The 16,460-nt window shown below is 31.4% G+C and overlaps 1 protein-coding gene and 2 long non-coding RNA genes across 3 annotated transcripts; 1 reads left to right on the plus strand and 2 right to left on the minus strand.

Annotated features, from left to right (window-relative positions):
* Nucleotides 1-773: 773 nt before the first annotated feature.
* LOC129885765 (uncharacterized) lies at nucleotides 774-3,076 on the minus strand. The gene is made up of 3 exons (XR_008766123.1): nucleotides 2,984-3,076; nucleotides 2,742-2,874; nucleotides 774-804 (listed from the first exon to the last, which is right to left on the minus strand). It is a non-coding gene; the product is annotated as an uncharacterized LOC129885765 (long non-coding RNA).
* Nucleotides 3,077-5,424: 2,348 nt separating this feature from the next.
* On the plus strand, nucleotides 5,425-8,957 carry LOC129885766 (uncharacterized). Its single transcript, XR_008766124.1, has 3 exons — nucleotides 5,425-5,693; nucleotides 6,159-6,345; nucleotides 8,250-8,957. It is a non-coding gene; the product is annotated as an uncharacterized LOC129885766 (long non-coding RNA).
* Nucleotides 8,958-14,756: 5,799 nt separating this feature from the next.
* LOC129884582 (NAC domain-containing protein 104) lies at nucleotides 14,757-16,042 on the minus strand. The gene is made up of 3 exons (XM_055958870.1): nucleotides 15,590-16,042; nucleotides 15,170-15,447; nucleotides 14,757-15,098 (listed from the first exon to the last, which is right to left on the minus strand). Exons 1-3 carry the CDS (start codon nucleotides 15,750-15,752, stop codon nucleotides 14,958-14,960), a joined length of 582 nt encoding a protein of 193 aa, XP_055814845.1. The 5' UTR covers nucleotides 15,753-16,042; the 3' UTR covers nucleotides 14,757-14,957.
* Between the last annotated feature and the right edge of the window lie 418 nt (nucleotides 16,043-16,460).

Here is a 16,460-nt window from a genome sequence, read left to right on the forward strand (position 1 = left end):
TAGATTTAAAAAGTTAGCATCCACCATGTGTAATGCTTGATTTTATTATCATTGTGGTGAGACTAGAAGCGGGGGCCGCCAAGCTAGTCAAATGCACACTAATCACCAGCTAAATTAGGTACTGGTCCACCAATAATTCACATGATCTTACCCATGCTCTTCTACTTAATACTCATAACCCCCACTAATCTTCTATATAATAATGTTTTAATTTATATGTTGAAGGCAAAAAACAAATTAACATCAATTGACCAAATTTGTATTTTACAATTATAATTAGATGGAAAATAGGATAAGGCCCTTTTGTCCTGAAAGAAGAAGACGACAGAAAAACAGGAACACACAAATTGATTGGGTCAGAGAAGAGAATGAGAATACTGAGAAGTTCGTTACAAACGGGACAATGAAGAAAGTTAGCAGCAGAGAAAAATACAAGGCACAAAGCATAAATTGGGGTCCATTTGTTTATTGTATTGTACTACGTCAAGGTTTTGGACCTTTTGGCCGATGACCTTATTAACTCCAAAGTAATAATATATATTATTCAGTCAATTAGTTTATCAATATAATTAAAATATATATTTATTGTGTATATGCTTATATATTGTATATGTATAATATATATATATAACGTATACACTATGCACATATTTTATAAACTAGATGGCTGAAATATATCATATATAATGTAAAGAGAAAAAATAATAATAATATCCTAATTTCTTATACTCTTACTAATCTTGATATGTGACACTGAAGCGTCATCTCCATTTGCATCCACGTTCTTCAAATCTATTAATCTGCCTATAAACAAAAGTATTTTACATGTGACAAAAAGGTATTGGAGATATTATTTGCTTCCACGGACTCCATAACTGCACTAATATGCTGAAAATTCAATATATATTTACAATTATGGTAGCTAGAAAATGAACTCATGCATTAGAGAAACATTCACAAATTAAACTGACATAAAAGACAAAGAAAATAGAAGAAACAACTTTATATTAAAGGTGTAGGTATAGAGTAAGCAACTCTTTCCTTTACGAATATAATAATTATATACTTATGTTGGGAAATCGTGGAATATATACTATTAATCATGAGTTTAGATATAGTATTTATTATAGAATAATTATTTATTCAATTTTAATAAAAGTTTTAATAGATCATATATTCGTTTATGTGTCCATTTACTTATACAGTAGATAATTTAGTGCATGAAGTTTTAGTTTATGCACAGAGAATTAAATTATCGGTTCTTATAAGTATAAAGTTTTTTGTTCATAATCTTAGATGAAAATTGGACAAGCCATCGGTATGATTGTAGCACAAGATTATATAAAATTTATATTGATTATGAGAATGGTTTAGTCCAACTTCTTGTGCTAGTGCATTTGTATGTATTGAATGGGACCGAGTAGAGATAGTTGTTTTGGACTGATTGACAAAAACATATATTCTCAATCTTGATATAACTATTATGATCTTATATATTAATTGTCATTTTGATTTATTAAAAGGTGAGATTCTGAGATAAATCAATATGCCTGGTACTGATTGACAAAAACATATATTCTCAATCTTGATATAACTATTATGATCTTATATATTAATTGTCATTTTGATTTATTAAAAGGTGAGATTCTGAGATAAATCAATATGCCTGGTAGATTGAATGATAATAATGTATATTGGTGAAATAATAAGTTAGTTGATGAAATCCACGTCTCGATATAGAGATTGATGATATGCCTTTTTTAGAACCTTATAAGTTTTCAATGTGTCAAACCTTGCAAGTGGATTTATGAATCTGACACATGAAATAAGTTAAGCTGTGCTCTAAGGTAGGACGACTGTTTCCGAAAGACCCTCGACTCGCTCTAAAGGAAATTAATCTTTAAGTTAAATTCGTCAGTAATTTAATTTATTGATTAGTATCTGTAATCTTAACATGGGAAATTACATAAGTGTTTAATGGGGGATTTCGAAATATAAATAGAGGAGTGCAATTACGAATTTCTAGTGGAATGATTTGTAATTTATTATGGTAAGAATAATTTAAATTAATTATTTAAATTATTTCTATAATAGGGAGCTTCAGTAATTAATTATGTGGTCCTTACCGTGCCCATATTTAACTAAAACTCAGAATCCTAGGGAAAAAGAGGAAAGGACCGTGTGTTTTCTAGTTCAAGAAAAAGACCACGTGATTTTTAGTCTTCTTTTTTGGACTAGTAAGAAATCTCTATAAGTAGGGATTCTTCTAATCTAGAAAAGAAATAAGTTTTCTATATGATACTTGTCCATCTAAATATTGAGATAGTTCGGCTGTGAACTTGAGATCACTTTAGAAGACCGCAGAACTACAGCTTAACTTGTGAATTCGTATGTGTTATCTATTATTTATGTAAGCATTATAATTTTAATATGATTTCTCTGTGCATATAATTTTCCAACAACTTATACATAAATGCATACTCTCTGAAACTTCTTCATACGTTACCTTTATATATGTTATTTGTATCATTTTATGCACCTTAAATTCCTAGATTTGTGTCTAAAATCCCATTGAACGGCCTAAGATCACCTTCTCATGAAAAGCACAATACGACAATGTGCGTGACACATATCATGAAATAAAGAAAAGACTTAAATTTCCTATGTACCTATCATCTTCTTCTTGAAATATTATAAAACTTTCAAGATTTGTATCCCAAAATAAATAAATTAAAAATTACCATGTCACAGGTGTTGACATCCAATTCACTTTTTAGGAGGTCCTCTATGTCAATCTCCAAATATTTCTTCTTTGTCTTCCTATTCTCTTTTACCATCTCGATTCGACTCTTTGTCTGCCACATTGCTAACTTGCTGTGCCACAAGAACATGGACAAAATTTACAGCGAGAAAAAACTAAAAAAAAAACACCCAATGTTTTAAAATATAAAAAATGAGAGGCTTGCATGATTATCATTATTACCATTTAAAGTAGAACTTGTTTTTCAACCATGACATCTTGATTTTGTCGGAGTGTCTAGAAAATAAAAACATCAAAAATATCAAAGCGAACACCAATTTGAACAGGTTTGATCCTATTGAAAATACAACGTTACTAAGTCACGATAGGTATCAAATTAGAATCAAGAAAAGAAGCTGCTTTCATGTTTTGATAAAGGGGGAAATAAACATTTATGGGGGCCAACAACTGAGGGTGCATGCATCTTGGGTCGAGTCTAACAGAAGCTCTTGCTTGTCAAGCACATAAATTGCTATTAATTTTTAATGGACTAACTCAGCTTCATTAATACTTTTTCTGTCACAATTTATAGGAGGTAATTTGATTTGATATGGAGTTAAATAAAAAAAGATTTTTAAAACTTGTGATCTAAGTCATAAACGTTTGCGAGACTAAAAATCATTTCATTAAGGATAAACTAAATATGTTAAAGTTATATTGTTATTAACTATAGAAATATATCATTCTTTTTTAGACTAAATAAAATAAAAAATGAGTCATATAAATTGGGACTAAAGTATGGATTCCCTTTGACAACTTTGATCACATCACGTAGCACCTTAGAATGCCTTGCAAACAGTTGAGGAGTCAGAATTCTGAATAAGAGAGTTCAAAATCTGAATAAATAGACACATGAGTTAGTTGAAGGGAGTTCAACATCTACTTTATATATATATAAAAATATTTTAATCATGTATAAATGGTATAATCGTGGCTCTGCCATTGCTTGCAAGTAGGACTGAACACGAAAAATCAAAAAATCGAACCAAACCGATAACCAAATCAAACCGGAAAAAAAAACCGACATTTATTTGGTTTGATTTGGTTTGGTTTTTAAATTTAAAAACCGACTATATTTGGTTTGGTTTTGGTTTCAAGTCTAAAAAAAACCGAAAAAACCGAACCAAACCGACTTTATATATACATATTTTAAAAATTAAATTTGTATATATATGTGTGTGTATTTTATTTTTTTTATGAAAAAAATACAATTTATATTGATTTTTTATATTTTTGATCTTGGGCCATTCTTTTGAATTATACTAAATAAAGTAAAAATAAATAAAATATAGACTTCATACACAGAAAAACTACTCACAATTACAAATAGTAAAACTTTAGGTGAGTCATTCTCTATTATTAAACATGTATGCGTCAATCTTGGCTAGTAGCTACTGGCTACAATGAAATTTATAATAAGAAAATACTTTTGAAATTTATTTTCTGTTTATTCAAATAGTGACTACAAGGTATTTTAAAAACTGACAAAAACCGAAAAAATCGAAAAAACCGATAAAAACCGACAAAAACCGAATAGTAAAAACCGATATCGTTTGATTTGGTTTGATTTGACAATTTGAAAAACCGACTCAATTGGTTTGGTTATTTTTTAATTAAAAACTGATCCAAACCGAATCGTGAGCACCCCTACTTGCAAGTACTTCCTCAGTTTATTTTTACCTGTTCACTATACTAAAAATAGATGTCCAATAATATTTGTCTAGTTTAAAAAATCAATAAATTATTTACTCATTTGTGTCCATTGTACCCTTGCTATTAGATACTATTTAATAAATTTAACATATTCAAGGGATAATATAATAATACTACCTCTATTATTTATTGTTTCTTAAGATGTGTGCAAGTTAATAGTTGACAACTATTATTGTAATTTAAAAGGGTATAGTTCTATCTACTAAGCTCTATAGAACTAAATACTATTTTTGGGTTGGAACCAAAATTACGAGATTTTTGTGTATAAGCAAATAAAATAAACTTTGAAAGACATAATAAGTCTGGGCGTGGGAGATTAAAATTATAACGATATGGACTATGGGGTCGTTTGGTGTGGTGGATAAGGCAAAATAGTCTTGGAATAAATTTTTAGTAACCCTCAATTGTTTGTTTGGTTACAAAGTGTTGGATAACTTATCCAAGATTAATAATTATAACTGGATAGGTTATCCTTCTCTTTGAGTGGTATAGTAATTTCGAGATAACTTATCCCGGAATAAAGTAGGTAAATGATATAAATATTCCTTTAAATCTTTTTTATACATCACTTTTCACATTCATGAAGGGTATTTTTGTAAATAAATAATTTATTCTTAAAATTTATATAATGCATATTATTTTGAATGCAACAAAACAAACACTCAATAAAAAATAATTCCATCACAATTTATTTCGTCATAACTAATTTCATCATAACTTATCCCGTCATAACTAATTTCATCATAACTTATCCCGTTATAACTAATTTCATCGTATTCAAACCAAACGATAGTGTTATAGTTGAAAGATATAGGACAATTGTGGGCCAAAATGTAAAGACATTGTGGGCTAAAGTCTAAAGATAGTGAACTATATATTTTGGGACTTTACTAAAGATAAGGGATCATTTTAAATCTAAAGCGAAAGATCAGGGACTGTTTTGGGCCTTTGATCCTATTTTTTTAAGTCAGTTCATCCCTCTGCAGTCTGCACTTGTCCACCAGGAGAGCTCGCCGCGAAGCGCCTGAAAAAGTGCTTCGTCATAGCCGAAGCGCTTGGCGTTTGAGAAGATGCTCCGGTTCAACAATGTTTCACTGAATCTGAATGTTCATCATTATAATTTGTTGCTTTATTTGTTGGTTAAAATTAGGGTTCAACTTCGGTTTCCCACAAATAACAAGTAAGAATTAGTTTATGCATAGTTAGATTAGTACCAGTATTGCTGAAAAGGAAGTCGGCGGATGCTGAAGGCTTCTACATCATGCATAATAGTCCTCAAGTTGATTTAAAGAAAAAGTATTTTCTTCTTTGAAAAGCTAAGCATTCATATTTGTCCTCTGCCAACACTCACCTCCCAAAACAAACCCAAACAAGAAGAAAAAAGAATCATTTGGGTGAACATAATCTAATTAATAAGTAGGAATCTCTCTATAGATGAGTACCTCTGCAATATAAAAGGGTGAATCATAAATGTTGATTGCTGGTAATAAAATTGGATCATGATATGGTAGCACTTAAAGGAACTGCATACCTAGTTGTTTTTGTGTTATCTATAAACTGGATTTGGCGTAGTCATTTATCATTCTCCTTTTCCCATTATAACGGATTCTGAAATATCTGTTTACTCCTAAATATACCTATTCAGAATTGGTGGAGTGCTTCTTTCAAGTCCCAGTATTTGAGTTTTCATGTTTCACGCATAGAGGTGAAAGAATGTTGGATTAGCTTTCAAGGTGCACCTCGTCCAGGAGTGGCTAAAGAATCCATTTGATATAGTGGTAGAAGGTGCAAATGCTGGCCTCACTAATCAACGTAATTGTAATTTCTCCCAGGTGCCCATGCTTTGTTCTACACTCCTTTTCTGTTTTCTTATCGTCCCTTTATTTCGATGTGTATTAGCAGTTAGAAAAAGAAGAAGAAGAAAAACAACAAACTACTTGTATAGCAAATATGCATGTTTCAACAAGGAAATGGAGATTCTCTGACCTACTTGACTTTCTCTTATGTTATTTGGCATAAGTTTGGAAGAGGAAAAAACTCCTACTGCTGCTTTCCATTCAATCTTTTTAACGATGAAGTGCTACTTCCATAATTTAGCATAACGTTTAGTGCATAGTTTGCCTCTCTACTTCCACGAGGTAGGGGTAAGGTCCATGTACACTACCCTCCCCATGTGGGATTTCACTAGGTATGTTGTTGTTTCGTGCATAGTTTGGCGCATAGTTTGGCTGAAAGAAATAGTAGAATTTTGAAGGCAACAAGAGACACATTCTTAGCCATAAGTTTAGAGCTTTTTCTTTCCTAGCTCTTTGGGGCAACCCAAATTTTGTACATGATGCAAATGCCATGTTAGATACTATGAAGGAATTGCACCATCTGTAACTCTGTTTTGTAGCACTAGCTTAGTGTTACTCTCTATGATAAAATTCTTATTACTTATCAGAAAAGAACATTTTCTGGTAGCCTTTTTTTGTATCACCAAGAAACTTGTCTGGGGCCAGTCCTTATGACTAAATGGAGCCTTCAAGACTCGGGGATAATGGGCCAGCTGCTCTTCCATTCTCCACTTTAATACCAGGCTTGATGCAAGTTTATCTTGCAGTGACAATATGTCAGCAACCTTGTCCATCTAGTCGAGAGTAAATTCTTCTTCTCCACATTGATCAATCTACTTGCTCAAGTTAAATGCCTTGAAGCTTGTTAATTTGGCCTTGAAGCTGAAGTGGTTCAGGGAAATGTATATGGTGCTTGGCTGTTTAAATCTACCATTTTGGCTCCTTATGTGTTTCTGTTTTTGTTTGTCCTTTATGTCTGTGCCTTTTTGTTTACAATGGGTTTATCAATTGATCAACTATGCCTCAATAACTAGTTAGGGTAGATTGCTGATAAAAAAGTTATAATGAATATAATCTGTTCTGTTTTCTTGTTCTACTAAAGTTCATAGCTTAGGTGATAGAATAACCTATCTGCTTTTTAAAGAAGATTAGGGAAAATGACTCCCTCTTTTTAATTAGTTTTTTTTTTTGGTTCAGTTACTCAATCTGAGACATAGTGTCTTCATCAGGTACTGGTTATATGCTGCTATCAATTCCAAATAGATGAAAGACCTCTTGTTCCAACTAGTAGGCACTGGCTTTTTTGCTAGAATGTAGAACATCTGGACAAATAATGAACTAAACTTTTTATATATTTGCGACCTGTTAAACAGTGTACATTCTTGAAACCTTTATCATACAATGCTAAAGATAGACATGATCTCCCTCTACTAAACATGGAGCAAGTCTTCCCATATTTAGTGATATTATAATGTGTAGTAGCTTAATGCCTGCCCATGAACCGGTTATGCCTATGAATTTGAAACCCCTCATCTTTTCGTTGGCCCTAGTACTCATGCCTTAGTTGAATGGCCAAGTTCCAAAACAATCATTCAATAGGAAGCTAGCTGTAGGTTCAGGTTTAATACAGTAGGAAGAATTTATCTATTTATTGTCAATATGATGCTTTTCCTTTCTTGTTAATTGATGAATTAGGCAATTAGCATTGAGATTTTCGTAAATGTACAATTTACAAATTACAGATCCGGATGACAGTTTCAAGAGACAGACTTAAGCTCCATATGCTCTGCGTTATTTGATTGCTATTTAGGAAACTTATCTCATGATTACTTCCATAAGTAAATTGAACCTTATCATCATTCTCATGTCTAAGGCCATTTTACATTGAAATTTAATCATAGGAGTCGGAGCAAGGTAGCTGGCATGTGCTGACTGTTATCAGGGATGACCTTGAAAAGCCAAGAGTACAGTGATCCTATGCTACCAGGAGAAGAGCACTGCATTCGCTATTTCACTGAACTAGAGAATCAACCTAGTCACCTATAAATTGGTAGGCTTACAAAAGTTGAAGGCAACCATGGGAGTATATCTTTTAATCGTAGTCCTTATAGATTGTTCTTTTGATTATTTTTCATGTTCATCACTTGAAAAGATAAATGAAGTTATGCCCGATAACTGCTATGGAGTTTGGAAGGAGGGGATGGGTTTAAGAGATTCACACAGGCTTCCAGGTGGATATGAATTTAGCAAGGATAAGTAACATAACAAAGTTTGCAATGTGATCATATTTTTAAGGTGCTTAACTTAAAATTCAAAAAAAAAAACACAGTTAGGTTCTGATCTATGGCTGTGTAAAACTATTCGTCGGTATGTTTGGGATTAGTAATTTCAGGGACATAAGTTGCATTCACTTTGTTGTTGGTAATCGCCTCGGTGAATGTCTTGTCGCGCTTTCAGGACTTGACTCTTATGGGATGTTGCTCCAACTCTTTCTATGGGTTAGTCAACTTCCTTGCATATCATGTAAAACCATAGAATGAGGTTTGTAGCAATTATTTAGTTCAAGTCATGTCAATCCTTGCAATTCATAATTAATATAACAACTTGACTAGACAACTGAGCCATAAGCACTATCTAGATGAAGGCATGTTTATGAGTTACTGCAGACTCTGGCATGAATTAATATGTGAAGTGAGGCATTATTCTAATGTGCATGTTTTGCATTACCTTCCTCGCAGTTCATGAAAACAAACTTCCCGTGTTAAATAACTAAAAAGTACCAAAAACAACTCGAACTGAACCAAATTTATTTCGATTCTTGAATTAGACTCTGTATTTATAATAACAACGACAACGACATATTCAATGTAATTTCACAAGTGGGGTTGTACGCAGATCTAACCTAGGTAGAAAGACATTCCGTCGATAGACCATTGGGTTGAGGAAAAGCATAGATAAATTACACCACCGTGCAATTTCCTTTCCTCCCCTTTCCATTCTAAGCAAATAAAGTTGATATAAACCTCAATAAATGTTGGTTTAAACATTCTTATTGAAACAGCTTTGCATATATTTTTGTTTTAAATGGCTTTAAAAGAGATTTGCCTGTAACTTTATTGATACCAATATTGACGGGTAACCACTAATAAATGGTAAGTAACTTGTTGTAATAGATTAAGAGCCCGTTTCGATGGGCTTAAAAAAAGTAACTTTTAGGTATGAAGTGCTTTTAGAACTTTGAAGTGCTGAAAGTTATTTTTATAAATAAGCAGTTGAGTGTTTGGATAAAAGTGCTTATGTTGAAAATAAGTGTTTGAATTTTAGGGTTAAAAGAATAAAAATGGTAGTTTGAGAATTTAGTTAAAATATAAGGGATATAAAAGTAATTTCCATGGTCAAACAAAATGGCTTTAAGCACTAGGAAAAAAAAAGTTAGAAATCCTAATTTTTCAGTTTTGACTGACTTTAAGAACTTTATGGCTTAAAGTTAGCATTATGCAAACACGTTCAAAAGCTAAAAAAGGGCTTTAAGTTGGTTTTGACCAACTTAAAGCCAATCCAAACGGGCTCTAAATTGTACTTAAGTGAATGTGAGCATGCCCCACTAAGTTTTTTGAATGCCCCAAATTTGACTTGAGCATCTAAATTTGGGTAATTACACTAATAATATGAAAAAAAAATATTACATTGTCAGTATATATAAATTTAAATCCTTGCTTAAGTTATATTTTCGGAGAGTTTCAAGAAATCGATAATAACTTGCAATAAAGCAAATTATTGTCATTATCCCAGGAATTAAGCTAAGCGTGCAGATAATTCTATTTTCAACTTCCTTGGAAATGCAATGTAACCAAGTTTAACATATATAATCTAAGGTCAAAAGAAGTCACCCATAAATAAATAAAAAGGTTCTAATGAACAAAAGGCCCAACCTTTCACTTAAGAGGCCAAAATTTTACCACAAGTGGTATCTCCACCAGGGTGGGCACAATTATACCTTTCATGAATGTGCCCATTTTCATATGTTTACTATAAACTAGTTATATTTCGTACTTTCGATCTAACAAGCGCTAGCTAGTGGTGTTTGACTCAAAAGCTTCATGCTTTGACCTTGGAATTGATATATGTTGGATGCATATATTACAAGCATAATTAGCTAGCTTTACTCAAAAGCTACATTTGGTCCCATCAATGATTTCTTGTGTTAGTTTCTCTCTGCCAAATTCATCTAAGCTCATCATATCCTACCTATACTATACATTAAAAAAGTACTTAAAAAGAAAGGGTGTTAAGAAGGGAAGTTTGTTTCATATACAACAATATATAAATATAAATATAAATACATATTCTACCTTCCAATCACTCTTTCTTTCTTCCATTGATGTCTTTATCAGATAAAGAACTTAAAGAACAAGTTGAGATAGGGCCATGAAGAGCAGCATGTTTTTGTGCAATCATAATGGCTTTCAATTTGATTAGGTCATTCTCAAACCAAGCAAAGTTCCAAAGAAAGCAAATTATATTGGTGAAACTTATAGCGTCAACATGTTGAGATGATGGAGTTGCCTTTGCTCACAAGAAACTAATAACTTATTTTAAAAAGTGTGTACCTACACATGCAAACTCCCACCTCCTACAACCAACAACCAATAACCAACTTAGGACAAATTACTTACATAGGTTCAACTAAATTCATTATATATTTTCAAAATCTATATGTATAACGTGCGAACACAATATTTAAAATATATACATATAATAAGATTTATTAACTCGCTAATTCTAAATTTATGATTCGACCTCAAACCTGGGTAAAAGAGGGAAGGACCTTTTTTTGGGGGGTGGGGTTTGGAATTGTTTGCTTATTGATCTCTCTTTATGTCAAAACATGTGCAGTTGTTTGCAAATTCAGTCTTGTATTGTATGGGTGAGATGATTAGAAATGGTGAGTGCTTACGAGCTAATTAAGCAATGAAATGATTTTATTATATGTACTTGTCAATGGGGTTTGGGTCTTAATTCCTCAGGGATTTTGATAAGCACTAATGAATTGGTACACGTGGTGAGGAGGACAAAACCTTTAATTATGCTGATATTAAGAATTATTTAATTTTCTCAATAAGACAAATCTAACAACCGTGCAGTGCCTCAATCTTTGAATTTAATTTGTTTGGTTTTATCTTTACTTAAATCTAATGGAAATTAACTTCTTTAGTGTTAACATCACTACAATAATATAATAGTGGATATTGCTCCTTTAGTCCCTGTTTCCAACTTTATTTACATAATAAATTTAATTTGTTCGGTTCTCTTTTGACTAGTGTGAAAATAAATAAAAATGGCCCCATGAATTTGCTTTATATTACACTTTTGGAGATTTAAGTAAGAAATTAATAGAATTGCAGACATTGAAATCTTTTGTTCACAAGGTTAGGCTTTAATGTTTGGTTAACATATAACAGGGGAACGCTCATCACGTTTTAACAGTAATTAGGGCCACTTGAAATCCCAATGCTGATAAGTAAAAGGAGTAATTACTCTTTAGAATCCTTAATTAAAAGTAAACTTTGAATTCTAAGATTAGTTTCCCATTTCACATTTCACAATCATAAAAGCACTTTGTTTGGATTTTGACAATTGAATTTGAGCCTTCTCGTCCTTTCAATTGACAATCAAAAAGGTTTTTACAAAAACTATATCGTTCTATTGCAAATTGGGAAGAATAGAAACTTTGCTTATTCTAGAGTTATCTTCAAACAAATGGAGTACCACAATTAATTACTCCATCAGTTCCATTTTAACTGTTTTTTTTTTGGTCCTTTAAGAAATTAATAAATTCAAGTTATAATTGATAAAGTTATCTCTATTTATTAAAAAGTAGATTAATTGTTTCCTCTTAAAAATATTAATAGTATAATTAAAAACAGTTGTCAATTTTAGTCTTGAAATCCTTAGGGAATAACTATACTGGAACGATATTTTGAGCCAAGTGATTATTAATTTGGGACGGGGGCAGTAGAATATTTCATATACCTTAATTGCTACTCAATTTGTCAAATATGAAATACTTCTTGTTATTTAACTAATAATCTTTTCACAAGAAGCTAAATAGTATTAAATTTTTATTATTTTTTTTGAGTTGAGGGTTTATTGAAAATAACCATTAATAATAAAGAGGTTTCTCCGTCTGTCGGTCCTAGAAACGGCGGCAGTGACACAGGGAGTTAACGATCAAACGTGCTGCAATCTAGAGAATGAAAAAATTTATACCATAAAATATGATTTTTCCACCTATTTCCCATCGAATCAGCTCATGAGAAATAGTGGGAAGCTTATTAATTTTTCCATGTTTATTGTTATTTTTTCTTTTCTCACCGATTCAATCAAAATATTTATGAAAATTGTCATTGAACATTTTTGATTTTTCAATGAAAAATTTCAATGAAAAAAGTATTAAACTTTTTATTTCGAATAAAAATATAATTTGTATACATCTAACCCGCTTCAGATTTTATTTATCAGATTATGCTAAATATGTTATTGCAGCTTTGTTTGAATGGCCGCAAATAAAAGAGGATGAGAAGAGTATCACTTTCTAGAGGGAATTAGTAGCCACTTCCTTCGATGCACTTTTCTTATATACATTCACCGTTGAGATTTCCATCTTTATTAACATTATTATTACTAATTGCTTTTCTTATTCTTGTATCATCTTTGTCACCTTTCAACTTCAATAATCTTCGTTCACACTCCACAAAAAGTCTATTTCCATACAAAATCACTTTCTTGGAGTGTTTTCTGTGGAAAAATACTTTCCTTGCCCAAGGATATAAGCAATTAACATAATTATCTCCTTTTTATTCTTTTAAAAAATGACATATTATGAGTCGATCTATATGCAAAATAGGCAAAATTATAGCATTTGCAATTGATACTTTAATTTTATTTTGACAAACTGACACAAATCTACCTAATTTTATGCACTATACATCAAATATGTTGGAACTGTAAAATCAATAATTCATGACTGAATACTATATGTCGTTTTTATTGTTTTTTTCATTTGTCAAGTCTGGAGATTGTTTTGGAATGTATATAAAGTATTCATATTGGATCCATCACGTGAGTGTGAAAGAATGGGGAGGGGGGGGGGGGGGGGGGAGGAAAATGCTTGCATAAACATGATATGATGCTTACATAAGCAACCACAATTAAATCAAAAAATAGAAGAAATGAAAAGAAAAAGAGAGAGAGAGAAGTAGAAATTAAAAAAATGTTCCTTAACTTGGTGACACAAGACAACTACCAAATATCCATCATAGCACACAAAAGCTAAAAAGGCTACTGAAATACTTAGAAGTAGTAGTAGAACTAACACACATCAAAAGTAAAGGAACATGAAGAAAATAATATTTTCTCTTCTCCCCTTTTGGTTTTGGCCTTAATCCAATACTTCCTTCACGTGACAACTTCCATCATATATATCTCCATTCTCAAAGTTCAATTTTTTTATATACACCTACAACTATCGAAATTGGTTGTAATAAGTGATACTAATTGTTTGAAAAATAAGCTTATACTGTAATATAGTAATTTTTTATTATTATTATTGTATATAAGTTAAATCCTTCAAATTTTATGATGCTGTTTATTCTGTGTTAAGTGAATGTTTTACCATTGTCTTGACATACCCATAGCATACAAGTGTGATAAATTATTCATTATTTATAAAAGTCACAAACTAAAATATTAATGCATGTAGATAATCTAAATGTGATGAATACTTTAATTAATACCAAATATAATTGGAATGATAATTTGATAGGTCGAGTAATAAGATAGCATATATCCATCTGTTTTTCGATATAAGCAAATAGTTTGAGATTTTCGCAATGAATATTCTACACACTATATGATTATAGATTTTCGCAATGAATATTCTACACACTATATGATTATAGATTTTCGCAATGAATATTTCTATAGATTCTCAATTCAAATAAAACATATCAAAAATCGAATACAATATGAAATTATGTATGTGAGAAAATAAATAAATGAAAAACCACCTCCTAAAAACATAAGTTCAAGACAAGCAATATAGGTATAACTATCGAGTGGACAAATTTTAGAAGCAACACTTGTACGTAGGGCCATAACTCAAATGGAGTGGATAAATTGCAAAGCAGGTGGTTGCCTTTTGGAGATCATCTGGATCGATTTCTAGTCCACATGGCATGATATGGAGCTATCTAAGCTAACTACAGATGACATTTCAAAAAAGTTCGATTTATTTTTTTGCCATTATTGGTGTCTACATGGTAATAGCTAGTTCTCAAACTAATTCTTTTTATTTAATCCATAAAAATAAAAACAGAATAGTTACCAACCATAAAATAGAGATGAAATAAGGGAAAACTTTCTTCCATATGTATCAACATTTCATAATAATGATGATCTTAATTTGTTACATACACTGTTTTCATTTACTATGGAAATTAAAGTAGCAAATCTAATTAATTTGGTGGCAATTGCATGCTAGCTAAGCAGAGATGTAATTAAGGTTAATTAGATCCTAACTTATTGGATCTAATTATAAAATTAATTATCTAGTGCGGCAAACTAATCTCATCAAGATCATCTAGTGATAGAAAAACTTCATCCAAGCATGATAGCTCCGGGCCATCATCATCATTATCATTATCACATTTGCGCTCATATACACGACATATTACCCATCCACTATAGTCCTGAAAAAAAAAAGTATACTCTGATCAATATAGAATTAATTCATTTGTTAAAGTGAATATTATATACTTACATTTTTGGAACGGGTTCTTCTCTTAGAAGAAGAACGGCTACTTCCAGAAGAAGAGTCAGAATTAAGACTAAATTCTTGCATTACCCAATTGGTTTTGACACCTTCAGATGGTTCTCCAATGTAAAAAGCATAGTATTTCTTCATGCCAACATTATTATTGTCATTTGAGAATATTGGTTCATCAACTCCTAATGATTTCCAGTATCCATTTTCAGTGATTCTACTATGTGTTCTCCTGCTATAGAAATACCATTTGTTGCCTTCTGCCATTGCTTTTCCTGCCCAACATTAAAAATCATAAGTGATGAATGATCACATATAATTCTAGCATGTATATATCACCTATTATAAAAAGAATCAGACCTGTACGTGAAGATCAAGTAGGTGTATCGAAAAATAAAAAAATGTATTGGTACGTACCATCCAAGTGCCAAGGATCATAAGGGTAAAGATTAAGATCGGGAATGACATCAGGATGGCAAGGTAAAAGAGAAGCCTTGCGTTGGAGAAAATGAACAACTAATTCTTCATCTGTTGGGTAGAACCGAAAGCCAGGTGGAAGGTTCACATTACTATCCCCCATCAATACTACCCTTTCTTTACTATTATACTCTAAAACTAAACAAGCTAGGACAAGTCAACTGAAAGTAGTATCGATAGAGTACACAAAGTAATGGTATAAAAGATGTGGAAGCAGATATTTATAGACAAAAAGAATTATAATAGAGAGAGAATATAACGTCTTAATTTAGGGGATCATCACCACCATACTTTCATTTCCCAATTCTCTCTCTGTGTGTGTGTTTTGCTTCAAAGAAGGTTTTGCTTTCTATTTCAGATACATATGTTGGAAGGATAAATAATTATTTGGCTGGCGGCGGGTGCCTCTACCTATTAATCAAAATCCAATATTTATAATGGGACCTGCTTCTGTTGGACTATGACATCGACTAATTTAAACATAACCAATAATTCCATTACTAAAATAAAATAAAATAATAATTATCAAATCAAGACATATATGAAGGATAATTTAGTCAAATCACCTTCTACGGGGAGTATATTAGTTGTCCACCTTATTATAAATAGTCATTCTAAATTAAATTCTTTGTCAATTTATAAAATTAAGATAAAATTATTTTATTTTATTTTATTTTACGTTTACAATTAATTCTTTTTAAAAAAATATGAACAACTTTGTAACGTTAATTACATATTTATGACTTTTCAAAAGTTTGTTAATTAATCCTTGGGCTAGGCCTAATATGGTAGGATATGGCTTCAGAAACAA

This window comes from Solanum dulcamara, chromosome 4, assembly GCF_947179165.1.
Source record: "Solanum dulcamara chromosome 4, daSolDulc1.2, whole genome shotgun sequence".
NCBI lineage: Eukaryota > Viridiplantae > Streptophyta > Magnoliopsida > Solanales > Solanaceae > Solanum > Solanum dulcamara.